The sequence below is a fragment of the Lepidochelys olivacea genome, assembly GCF_965140295.1.
Source record: "Lepidochelys olivacea isolate rLepOli2 genome assembly, chromosome: 4".
Taxonomy (NCBI): Eukaryota; Metazoa; Chordata; order Testudines; family Cheloniidae; genus Lepidochelys; species Lepidochelys olivacea.
The window spans coordinates 23,488,537-23,501,066 of record NC_140414.1 but is presented as its reverse complement, the minus strand read 5'-3'; the positions used below and the strand labels follow the sequence as shown (position 1 = coordinate 23,501,066).

At 40.7% G+C, this 12,530-nt stretch overlaps 1 protein-coding gene across 1 annotated transcript; it reads right to left on the bottom strand.

The window, feature by feature from the left end:
* Nucleotides 1-390: 390 nt before the first annotated feature.
* Nucleotides 391-11,998, bottom strand: COPS4 (COP9 signalosome subunit 4). The gene is made up of 10 exons (XM_084625331.1): nt 11,842-11,998; nt 10,043-10,122; nt 8,303-8,454; nt 6,880-6,983; nt 6,297-6,450; nt 4,456-4,606; nt 3,559-3,729; nt 1,990-2,105; nt 1,431-1,515; nt 391-895 (listed from the first exon to the last, which is right to left on the bottom strand). Exons 1-10 carry the CDS (start codon nt 11,913-11,915, stop codon nt 762-764), a joined length of 1,221 nt encoding a protein of 406 aa, XP_084481457.1. The 5' UTR covers nt 11,916-11,998; the 3' UTR covers nt 391-761.
* Nucleotides 11,999-12,530: the final 532 nt, after the last annotated feature.

Below are 12,530 nucleotides of genomic sequence, written 5' to 3'. Positions count from 1 at the left end.
TTTGTCTTTGTCTCTCTTATTGTGCATGTGTGTGGAGAAGCAGTTGCGAAAGTTAAGTTTTATTGTATGTACTAAGCTGTCTTGGAAAGAGGATTCTCCTGTTCCCAATAACTAGCTCATGCTAGTTTGTCCATGGTATGATCATTTCACTGGTTCTGCTTCCATCCTGCCAGAACATAAGAGAAAATAAACTCTGATTGTTAACTTATTTTCCTGCTCTCTGAATTGTAAGAGAAGGGCGTTTCTTTTCCTGGATGTAGTAGATATCTAAATTGCAAATCCAATACAGGAAACTTGGAAGGTTACAATGATGTTGCATTTTCATACTCAAACTGCTAGTGAGTGAAATACAAGTGATTGTTAAAACACAGGCATCATAGGATAGGCTAATGGGTTCTAATGGAATCTAATGGGCTCATTCCTCCCTTTATTGGAATAACCATAACTCACAGGAACATGGCACTTACATTTTCACAACCAGCAATGGAAAGTGATGAGTCCACAATTTAGTAAACAGTATGTGCAGTACAAATCTATCTTAAGATTTTACTTCGTTCTGTACTTTTAAACCACAACTTTCAAAACAGCAAAGCATATTTCTCATGCAGTGATACCATGTTGCATATTCTGACAAAATGTCAGGAGTTTTATATAAGACTGTATACTACTACAATTTTCAGGTGGTCATTTCATAGTCCTAGTAGATTTCATCTGTACAGCACAGAAGGAGATTAATTATAGTCAAAAGACTAAGTGTAGGTTTACTGAGCCATCTGAGCTTCCATTGCTTGTGCTGTCCATTCCGGTACTGTCTGACTAATCTTCTCCAGAAGGTTGTTAACTTGGAAACATAGTGACTGAATCTGTTTGTCCCATGTTGGCAGAGCTTCACGCGCTAAAAAATAAAATAAAATAATAATTTGCAAAAACAGACTGATTCTTTGCAATTCTGCTGTACTTTGACTAAAAGCATTTTTATTGTTATTTCACTTAATGATGTGACAAAAAAAGTATTGTCGTCTATTTACCACGTCTACAGTATAGTTATTTCTAAATTTAAAAGATTAAATGATTGGGGGTTGTACATTACATAATTAGGTATTGCACCACAAAGTAAAAGTGGAGAATTTCCTACTCCCATGTATTTACAAGACTATACAAAAGCTATATCAGACTGCAAAATTTAGAGTCAATCACACATTCTCTTAAATATTAGAAAAAAAGAGTAAAATATGACTTTGTAAGTAAGAAGCAGACATAGCTGAACTGCTACCTACAATACAGACACTGCCATCTGCTGGCAATAGCAAGTCCGAGCACACTTGCTTGTAGTAGATCCTCATTTAAAAAAATATAACTTCCTCATGTTGTAGAGAACAGCTCAACCAATGTATTTTGAATTGCACCATGAAAAAGAAGGAAACCCTTACTTTCAAAATGAACTATTCCATCAATCTGATCGATAAATCCATTCATGCGACCCTCAGTTATCATCTGAGAAGCTATCTTTTCTGCCTGCAAAATAGGAATTAGAGAGAGAGAGAGAGAGAGATATCTGAGAATGATATTCATTTTGTTTCCAACATATTTATGAAGCTGCAAAATAATGCCTGACCTTTACACATCATCCCCCTCTACTTTATTGTTTAAGACTATGCATTATTGCCGCCCAACCTCTGGCCCAAAGAGAACTGGTGGACTCCCTTTAGCACCAATCAATGCTACTGCTTAATCCACTTCTTGTTGCTGCTGAGCGAAATTAAGTACTCTCCCTCTCTCCCCATTCCTCAAAATGGGTAAAATGTTTTGCATTCTGAACATGTTGGCCCTGTGATTGAAAGACTAGAGGCAGTGCAGAGTACTTAAGCACTGAAACTTGAAAAGCTGAACTTCTTAAAGTTATAACCAAAAGTACTTGTTAATATCACTTTGCCAATGGAATTCATTTCTAGTATTCAAAAATTATCACACAGGAAACAAAGAAGATACCTTGGCTGCAGGGATCTCTAATAGTGCTCCAAGTTCTTCAAAGGTAATATTGTTGTACAGTTTGCTTGCAGATAATAAGTTGTGTTCAATAACAGCTCTGTCTAAGATACTGGACCCTTAGAGACGGAATAAAATGACACATCATTGTTAAGAATTTTCAAGGGACTTTTTCTTGCACTGTGAGTAAGAAAAATACTTTGGTAAAAATTTGTATGTACAGAGCATTGAAACATATCTGGCTTCCTTACAGCACTATTACTCCATACAAAAGTAAATGAGCAGTAAGACCCTAACAGTTTACATATCTGTTCAAAGAAAGCAACTTAGAAGAATGGCTTTAGTCTCTCTTGCTCAGTTCTAGGACATTCAAGTGGAGGTAAAATTGTGGTTAAGGTATTGGACTAGGACTCTGGAGCTCTGTGTTCATTTTCTGACTCTGATACAGGTTTCATGTATGACCTTAAAAATGAGTTAATCTGTGCCTCAGTTCTCCCCATCTGAGAAACGGGGATACTGCTGCTCTCCTTTCTTCTGCCTTTTGTCTCCACATTTTAACTCTTTAGGGTAGGGACTGCCTCTTCGTGTTTGTGCAGTACCTAGCACCTGATCTTACTCTACCACAATACAAATAGGTGACAGAATTAGCTATGATCCAGAGAGGGAGAGACACTGCAACAGTTAAACGGACATATTAATTAACAGGATGTTTTTCAGTTTTGGACCAGGCAGCATAAGCATAGAATGTAGCCAAAAAGGAGTTTTGGGTTCAAAAGATGCATGCAGCTTCTCTGGTACGAGAAACGTTTTCTAACTTTTTTTCAGTTTGATTTTTTTCAAAGTATTTCTTTCTTGCTGTAGAGCAAGAGGTGTCCATAAAGGTAAGGCCTGCCTGGCACATGAAGTGTTTCATACTCTTCATGGACTTTGCACTTAACCACTCTAATCTAGAGAACACACTAATTTGAATTTAAGGCTCCACTGATGTCATTTAGTTTATGTAACATCATTTAGTAAATTCTAGCCTGAACTGTGTTACCAAAAGCTGCACAGCACTGATCAGAGAACGGTTTGGGAGGTAAGTGGCTGATGATTTTTAGTTTTTAGATCCATGTTATCTGGCAGCAGCTAGGAAAACAAACACTGAGACCTATCAAACTCACAAAACAAGAGATTTGTATAAGTCTGTAGAAAATAGATCATACTGTAAAAAAATGATGGGCATCATTTTACAAATATACTGAAGAACTGGAAAAGCTGAGAGGAGAAGGTCTCAGAAAATGAAGCAAGATTAGAAAAATGAGTTTTATATTCTTTAGAAAAAAGATTAAAATAGAAATTTACTGAGGTGTATAATCTAATGATGGATGGAGAAGCTGGATTCTAGAAAGCTCTTTTAAGAGATCAACCGGTTAAAACAGAGATAGAAATTGAATCTAAGACTGAGCACTAAAATACATTAAGGAGGGTAGAGTTCTAAAGGCAGCCACTTGGAGTATATACACATTTCTATGCATATACTAGGCAAATCTATACTGGATAAGTATTACTGTGCTTTAAAGAAGTCTGTACCATCAGCTGTCGTTGCCTTCTGATGTGGCATGAGCATGGCAGCAAACTCTTGCAGCTGATTCCCTCGGATAATCCTGTCTAGATACATTTTCTCCAAGATCCCGTAGGCTGCAAGCTGCTGACACCTTTCATCCTTGAAAAGAGTGGCTAACATGCGAGAGCGCTGCTGTCCTAGGAGAAATAACAAGAATCCCACAAAATGACCTCCTTAATAAATTCTGTAAATATCACTTTACTAAAACAGTGCTCATGAGAGAACAATGCTTTGAAGCTGTCATGTTCACTCCTATACCATTTCCAAGGGTAGGAGTGTATCATATAGAAAATACCTATAATAGAAAACTGTCAAGGCCTCTACTGTGCCCATCCTCATGGTGTCTAGACATCTAGTATTTCATTGCAATTAAAGGATGGGTAGGTCTGCTCATGGAGAATACATGCCTACTTTAAATAAAGGCCTTAGAAAAAGGAACCATTGGCTCATTTCTGAAAAATCCTTCCTGCATTTCCCCCTTAGTTTGTCTCCAGGTATACTTTATGATCAGTGACTGAAAAAATTTCCTTAGATAATAATACCTACTGCAACCTTTTCCAAAGTGTTTTTTTTAAAAACAGCCTAAGCTTTTCCCACTTACTCGTTCTTTTGTGCATCCAAGTAAGATTATTGTAACTTAGGCACGCAGAGAGAAAAATACTCAAAACTCGTAGTTATTGGCCTGCTATCAAACCCTCAACTTCTTACCTGTTTTCATACTTCTAGATTCCTCGCTAGTACATCTTAGAATGATGAGAGCTATACAAAAGGTTATGCTGAGATCAACTAAAGATTAACAATCCTTTTTTTATATGGAATATAAAAGGCCAGAAATACACAGAAATCTGTGACATTCATTTTACCTGCTGATGCTAGGATAGTACAATGCAAAGCATGCTTCAATGCCTCTAGTCTCTCACTTTCATGGACTATGCTCTTGTAAGAGAGCTCATTGTACCTTTGGGCAGCTTCAATGAACTTCCTTCTGTAATCAAGAACACGAGCGTAGCACACCTAAAGAGAGAATATGTTTCAGTAAGAAAAAAGCTAAATAGGAAAGTGACTGTACAGTGGAGATACACATTAGCCGCTGTATTACAAAGTGAGAGCATGGCTCCATAAGCATCACTTAAGCCTGCTGAGAAAAACACCATCATCTCGGGAAAGTTCTGCAAGAGCTTAAATAAAGTCTGCAGTTAGAGACTTGATATTCTGGCAATCCGTCCTCCAAAGACTGTTGTGAGATTTCTACAGAAACTGCAGAATCTTAATCTGAATGTGAAATTCATGAGTTATTACTGAGCATAATTATTTACATAAATGTTCATATCATAGGATTCCACAGTGCTTTACCAATTTAAACAAATATAGAATTATATATACTAATACCTGCCTCACAGTAGAGGTGCAGCTAATTCTAAAACAAAATTTCAATTGTTACAGGGCAATGCAATATCACACAACAGTACAGACAGGAAGTGAAGATTAATATATATCCAATAAAAGATGCAGCAGAGATTTAGACAGATCCAAGTAATTATCCAGCTTGTAATTTGTCCAGGACATCAGAGTAACAACACTAACTCTGTTAAGTATCATGTACCTTTAATGCGTCACAAGTGGTCAGGACCCTGGTTTTATATTTCATCCAAAAGAGTACCAGCAGCTAATATGTGAATACTGTCAGTTCATTAATTTAAACTGTCAGACAGAATAAACTCAAGCAATAGGTTTTGCAAAACCTATTAAATATTTTTATATAAAGCTTCTTTGTGGGCTGGGATCAGTTTCCAAAGAGAGAAACATTTCCCTTCAGTGTTTGGATCTCAAACATCGCAGCATTGTGCTAGTGCCCAGCTATTAAGAATGAAGAGGAATATAAAACAGTAGTACATAAAATGTAGTACAAGTGTTTCATAACCCAAGTCTCCCTTTGTACACTTTGCACTTACAGGATGCACTATATAATTTAAAGAGCTGTACAGAAACTAATTTTTCCTTGGTGTCTCTTCTTCAGAGTTTAGCATTTCTTTGCTTTTCAGTCTTCCCTCTCCTCCAATTTCTCTTATCATGCTTATACTCACTCTGTAATTTCATAGCTGACTGTGTAGTTCAAGCCTAGCATATTAAAAAAAATTGTACTTGTAATGCTCCGGTTGTTTAATGCTCTAGAACTCTATGCTTTTCTGCACCTATTTGATACGGTCAGTCTGACCCCAATGCTTTTACCCCACAGTGGAGTAATATTTAGGAGACTAACATTTGCTAGAGGACAAATTGCTCTAGGAGTATATGATTTTTTTAAAATAATTCATTTTATTCCTTGTTGTTTGGTGTCAGTGATTATGGTGAATTTATTTTTTCTTGATGCTTATTCAAGCGAGTTATTCTTCGTCCTTTCTGTTATCTTGATTCTTCAGATGTAAGCTAGGGATAACATTTCCAAAACTGCTTATGTAACCTAGAAATCTAAAGTGACTTAGACATGTAGGAGCTTAGGCTCCCATTGACTTTCAATGAGACAAGTCCATTTTGAAAAATCTTTTTATCAATCTATCCTAAATCTATTTATCAAAGGCTTATGTAAAGCTACAAAAAAACAAAAAAAAAAACAAAAAAACCCACACACCACAAAAAACCCTACTATAATTCAATGTGGTATTCTTTCCCTCTTAGAAGGAAAAACTAAAATAAGTTATACCACCTTATAATGGATCTGTAGCTGTTCATTGGTTGATTCATTCTGAAGCAGCGAAGCTCGGTTAATATAAGCCTCCGCCTGAACTGGGTCATCATCTTCCAGGTACAGTCTGGCAATTTTCAGGTAAGTCTCCAATTTATAATCCACATTGTATTGTCTGTGAAGGAGCAGAAACATATATAATGTAAAAATCCAGTTGTGTGAGCATTTCAACCTTGCAATCACAAGAGGACATTAATCTGGGCAAAGTCTATAGCAACTCCTTATGTGTACATGGAGGCGGAAAGCGATGAACAGGGAAAAGGGGTAGTGTGTTTTTTGAAGTGAAGCTTTATTAATCACATTTGCTTGAAGGATGCTAATGACTAGGTATTCCATATATGTCAGCGCTTTGAGAGCCAAGCAGTATTTTGATACTGTGGAGATGATTCTGAATTTACCTACACAATTGTCACCATGCCACACTATTGAAGATTCAGGGAAATAAGCGGAGAAAAACCAGACACACTTTACTCTAGGGAAGCATTTAAAAAAAACACAGAAGGATACTCAGCAGGACAAAATTGTGTCTAACCACAGTGTTTACTTTTGTCCTGTTTCCAAGGGAATCCCCACCAACACTTGTGCTGCATTTCTCCAGTCTTCTTCTTTCTCATAAATTGATGCAAGATGCTGCCTTATAGAAGCAACCTGGAAAAAAACAAAAGCATATTATAAAACTGATCCATATTCCATTAGCAATCATACCATCTGCTTCTTCTCATTTATCAACAGTATTTTTCCAGCTACCGGACACATGATACAGCATACTCCTTCCACCTAAAAATCTTTATCAAACATAGACCAAAGTTTTAAAAAATGACTAATGGTTTTGAGTGCTTCAATTTTGGCATTCCCAAATTGAGGCACTGAAAAGGGACTGATTTTTGGAAAGGGCTAAGAATCCACCCTCTGAATAATCATACCCTTTTACAGGTGCTAAGTTACTCCCTCCAAAATTGAGGCGCCCAAAATTACTAGCCATTTCTGAAGGTCTGGGCCTAAAAAATGAACCTTCACATCACCCCCATGAGGTAGGAATGCACTCGTATAACTTCATTCCCAATCTTGAGATTTACAATGTGGGATCAAGGCCTCACAGAGGAATTGTGACAATTAATTGATCCATTTGCTTGGTGTGATAGGCTTAATCCATGTACAACCATTGTAACATGGGTAAGCTTGTTTTGATAAGCATTGAGATGAAAGCTGATTAAAATAATAAAATGGAAACAGATGGAAATGTAAAGCAAAGCAAGTGATTGTCTGGTTTTCCAATTCAAATATTAGATTTTATAATATTTAAATAAAAACTTCTTTTCCCCATACACAAATACTACCAGCTAATACTGCAGGGTATCTAGAAAGAAAGAAATGAGCAGGCTTGACAACACATATTGAACTAAACTCTTTAGCTGCCTGATGAGCTGGTATTTCAAGGAAACATTTTCCCCAATAAACAAATTTTGAGTTCTTAACTTATTTAGAGAACATTTTTTAATAAAACAAACTTAAAAAAAAAATTCTCTTCCCTCGCATACCCTGCCCACTGTGTTACTGTTCTAAAATGCAGCACAATGATTTCCAAGTTGCATCTCAGTGGTTTCTCCAATAGCCAGATTATTGTCTTGCTCTGGGAAGCCATTTTTAGTAGTGCAGGAACTACTTAACATCCTGATTAAGGGACAAACATGGAATTCTTTGCACACCCAAAATCTTCATCGAATTCAACAGGAGTTTTGGGTACACAAGAATGTAAAATTGGATCATGAGTATGAGTGTCCATTTTTTACTGAAAAACATGAAAATATAATATTTAGGATTCAAAACTCTGTTTTGAGCTTTTTAAGATAAATATGATCGTCATTAATCTTATTGACTTTAAGACCAGAAGGGATCATTATAATAATTTAATCTGACCTCCCACATATTGCAGGACACAGAATCTCACCCACTCAATTCTCTCTTACCTGTTCTTCAAATGAAATGACTCTAGGCTGTATCTTTTCCAAGGTAAAGTGATAGATTTCTTTGGCCGTGCTATCGGGAAGATTTGGGAGATGCGTACAGAAATCTGTCAGCAATTGACGTGAGATCACTAGACTGACGTTCTCATTTACCACTAGTTCAAAGACACAAGAGGAGGAGGAAATAAGAGAAGGAATATAGGTCAATGCTTTCGATATCACCAGTCCATAGTTAATCAGCAGCTTTAATGCTAATTTTGATTATTCCTGGTTTTTAAGTCATTAACAACAATCTTAATTTTAAGAAAACTAGATTCTACTCTCTAAGAAACCTACACTGTTTGCTGCATAGCTCAGAACAGTTCTCAGGTATGATAAAGGCTAAGTAACATATGATGTCTTCCTATGGTTTAGAAAGAACTTTCATTCTAAACTGCTATTTTCAGGTGTGTACGTTATAACTAAGGCTGCGAGTTGGTCATGGATTCTGTGACCTCCATGACTTATGTAGTGGCTGGTGTGCCTGGCTCAGGGGCAGTTCAGGTAGCCTCTGTGCCAGTCCCACCGGCCGCTGCTGGGGCAGGCTTGGGCCACCGCCTCCCCAAACAGCAGTTTGGGTGTGGGAGGGGGCAGGGGGTTGGGGCACCAGATGGGGTGAGGTGGGCTCTGGGCAGCGCTTACCTTGGGGGGGCTCCCCGGAAGTGATGACATCCCCCTCGCTCAGCTCCTAGGTGGAGGCATGGCCAGGCAGCTCTGTGCGCTGCCTCCGCCCAGAGCGCTGGCTTCACAGGTCCGCCTCCACCCAGCAGCTGAGCGAGGGGGGATGTCGCCACTTCTGGGGAGCCCCCCAGGTAAGCACCGCCCACCTCACCCTGTCCCGTGCCCCAACCCCCTCCCACACCCAAAACGCTGCTGCTGCTGGGGGGCGGGGAGGTGCGGAGCCAGGTAGGGAGCCTACTGGCCCTGCCAACATGCCCCCCCCAGCCCCCCAGCAACAGTGGGAGTCCTGGGCTGCATGCCGCCTCCTGCGCTCCCCCCCCCCCAGCACCTGCGGGGCCCCCAGACATCCCCCCCGCCAAGTTTTAGTCACAGGTATTTTTAGTAAAAGTCACAGACAGGTCTCAGGCCGTGAATTTTTGTTTACTGCCCATGTCCTGTCTGTGACTTTTACTAAAAATACCTGTGACTAAAACGTAGCCTTAGTTTATAACATCTTGGACAAATTAAGACTGCACGCTAAATTTTATCATGCCTGTTCTCAGTCTGGACAATTGATAAGGGGAAATTTTAGTAAAATTATTTGACAGTTCTAAGATATCCAAATATGACAAAATAAAGGTCTTGAGCATTTTTTTTTTGATACTTTTTACATTAACTCAAAAGCTTAATTTTTTTGGGGGGGAACTAATCATCACTTTAGTCCTCAGCAAAGATCGGCTATTTTAGGTTTTTATGTAGTGTCCATGAGTGTATTCAAGAGCTGTACCACTGACAGGTTTGCTAGGGGGCGGGGGAGAAATCTAGTTTACAAAACAAGGTTACAATCAATCATTTTAAAGTCTGTTTTCTAATAATGTTTTAATGTATTGATTGGTGCTCCAAGCAGACTCGGATGCAAGACTGAATATGCACAGAGCATCAAACATTCACATAGCCTAAATTATATTTATCTGAATGTGTAATCCAACAGGTCTTCAGTCAACAATGCATAAACAAAACAAGTACTATTCCACACCTACTTACTTGCTTCTACAAAAGCTTTCAAGGCTTCTAGTTGTTCCACCCCTGACAGCTGAATTGCTTTTTCCAGTATCTGACGATATCTGTCCATAGATTTAAAACCACAAAGATCACCACAATTAATATCCTTTCATTTGTTCAGTCTATTTTGGTCCTTACTTTGCAGTTTAGATTGTTTTTTATACTCTCTATTAAAGTTGCTATATTTCTTTAGGCTGGGGTTTTCAAGAGAGCCTAAAGGATAGGTGCCCAAAACCCAGTGAAATTTAGTGGGAGTTCAGCGCCTGGTTCTTTTGAAAACCCCAGGCTAAATCCTCCAAGATTTATATTTACATACTATAATATATTTAGTTGTGTACAGGTTAGAGCACCTCTCCTTAAATCTGATAAACAGGCCTATTGCCTTAGTATTGTCATAAGGAAATTCTTAAATCAAGATTGGATGCCTTTTTGATAAATATGGTCTAGTTCAACAGAAAGCTATGAGCGTCACACAGGAATTACGTAGTGAAATTCGATGGCCTATGTTATTCAGGTCAGACTAGATGATCATATTGTTCCTTTTGAATTTAAAGTCTAGGACTATCAGAAAACTTTTTTTTTAAACAGTTTCCTGAAATTAGCTAATTTGACAATGTAAATCAACACAAACCCATACAGTTTAGATACAGTTGGGAAGAACAGATATTGTGGGAACTAAATTATGAGAGAGATTGATTTAAACTTATGGGTTAATGATTTGACATGTCAGCAACCAAAAAATAAGCTGTACTAGAATATTTAGCACTAGAATATTTTTGTCTAGTCTCACTATCAGTTTTCACTTTGCACTATCACTCACGTAGCAGTAGTTTAAAATCACATATTTTTACTAAATAAAGTTTCTGCACAGTCAAATCAAGTGTTTTCCAAGTCAAATTCAAGAATCAATGACAGATCAGGAATTTAGTTGCCTGAAACACCAAACCAGTCTCACATACAGTGCTTGAAATTTGAATGAGCCCAAAGCTCTAACATTTAAAAGATCTTTAACACAGAGCTGAGATCTTGTCTGCACTGACCCAGGAAGTCTTGGCAGCACTTTTTTTTGTCCATTTTACAAAGGGAGATAAAAGTATTTCCAGGTTCTTACCTGCCCCTTAATCCTCCTTACAGATTATCGTCGTTTAATATTCACGTTACTGTAACTTTAGACCCAGCTGAACAACATGGAAAGTGACTGACTAAGCAGGGGTGAAACTGACTGTGCACAAAGTGTGGCCAAAAATGCACAAGGTAGATCAGGGGCTTCTCCAGTCTGTAAGGTACAGGGATCCCCGCTAAAGGGGGAAGCAATACACTCTTCCTTGTCCTTAAGCACCTGTTATACCTCCTTCCCCTCCCACCTCAGATGTCAGTGCAGCCTCCTCTACTCCGTGCCCCTCTCCTGATCCCCTCTCGCTCCGTCCCTCTCCCCAGCCCCTCTCCCCACAGCCCCCCCATCCCCTCTCCCCCGATCCCCTCTCCCTACAGCCCCCCCGATCCCCTCTCCATCCTCTCTCGCTCCTCCCCTCTCCCGATCCCCTCTCCCCACAGCCCCCCTGATCCCCTCTCCCTACAGCCCCCCTGATCCCCTCTCCCCACAGCCGCCCGCCCCAGTCCCGATGTCCCCTCCCCACAGTCCCTCTCCCGATCCCCTCTCCTCCTGCCCCTCTCCCCACAACCCCACTCCCTCTCCTGCCCCGCTCAGCCCCAGCCCCTCTTCCCTCCCGCCGCCCCTCGGCGATTTGGCCGCAGCCCCGGGCCGCTCGGCCGTCACTCACTTCCCCGCCAGGTCCTTGTGGGAGCCGCTGGAATTCATTAGCTGGGCCAGCTCCTGCCTCACCGCGGCCGCCATCTTCCCCCGCACCGACAGACAAGGAGGGGACGCGGTCCTCCAGCTACCGACGAGAGGGAACCCGCCTCGTCCCTTTGTATCATAGAGGAGCGACGGCTAGAGTGGCCCCTGTCCCTGCGAGAAGGGTCACATGACCCTCTTCCCCTCTGCAGAGCGCCGCCTGCTGCCAGCCAGGTGCAGCCTCTCCGGGACGCGCGATGCCAAGCGCGCGGCCTGCCGAGGAGGCTGGAGTGGGTTCTCACACTGACCCGGGGCGGGGGACTACGCGAGAGGAGGCAGCAGAGCCTCTACTTGGGAGGGGACCCTCAGCCCCCTTCTCCCTCTCCGGGTCCAGGACTACTGGCTCTGAGCTATTTCTTCCTCCCGGCCCCACCCCACTTGGCAGGAGGGGGTCAGTCCAAGAGTTGCACGCCCTGGTTCAGCTGCTGGGCCTGGAAAAGCAGGGTCTCCTGTCTAATGCACTCATATGGACCAGAGGGGGGAAGGGGTGAGTTGTCTCCTTCCCATGGTGTCGCTCTGTCAGTAAAGGAAGGACTCAGGGCCAGGGCCTGATTAGTGGAACATGTTATAGCTCTCAAGTATCGGGGTAACCGTGTTAGTCTGTATCCACACAAA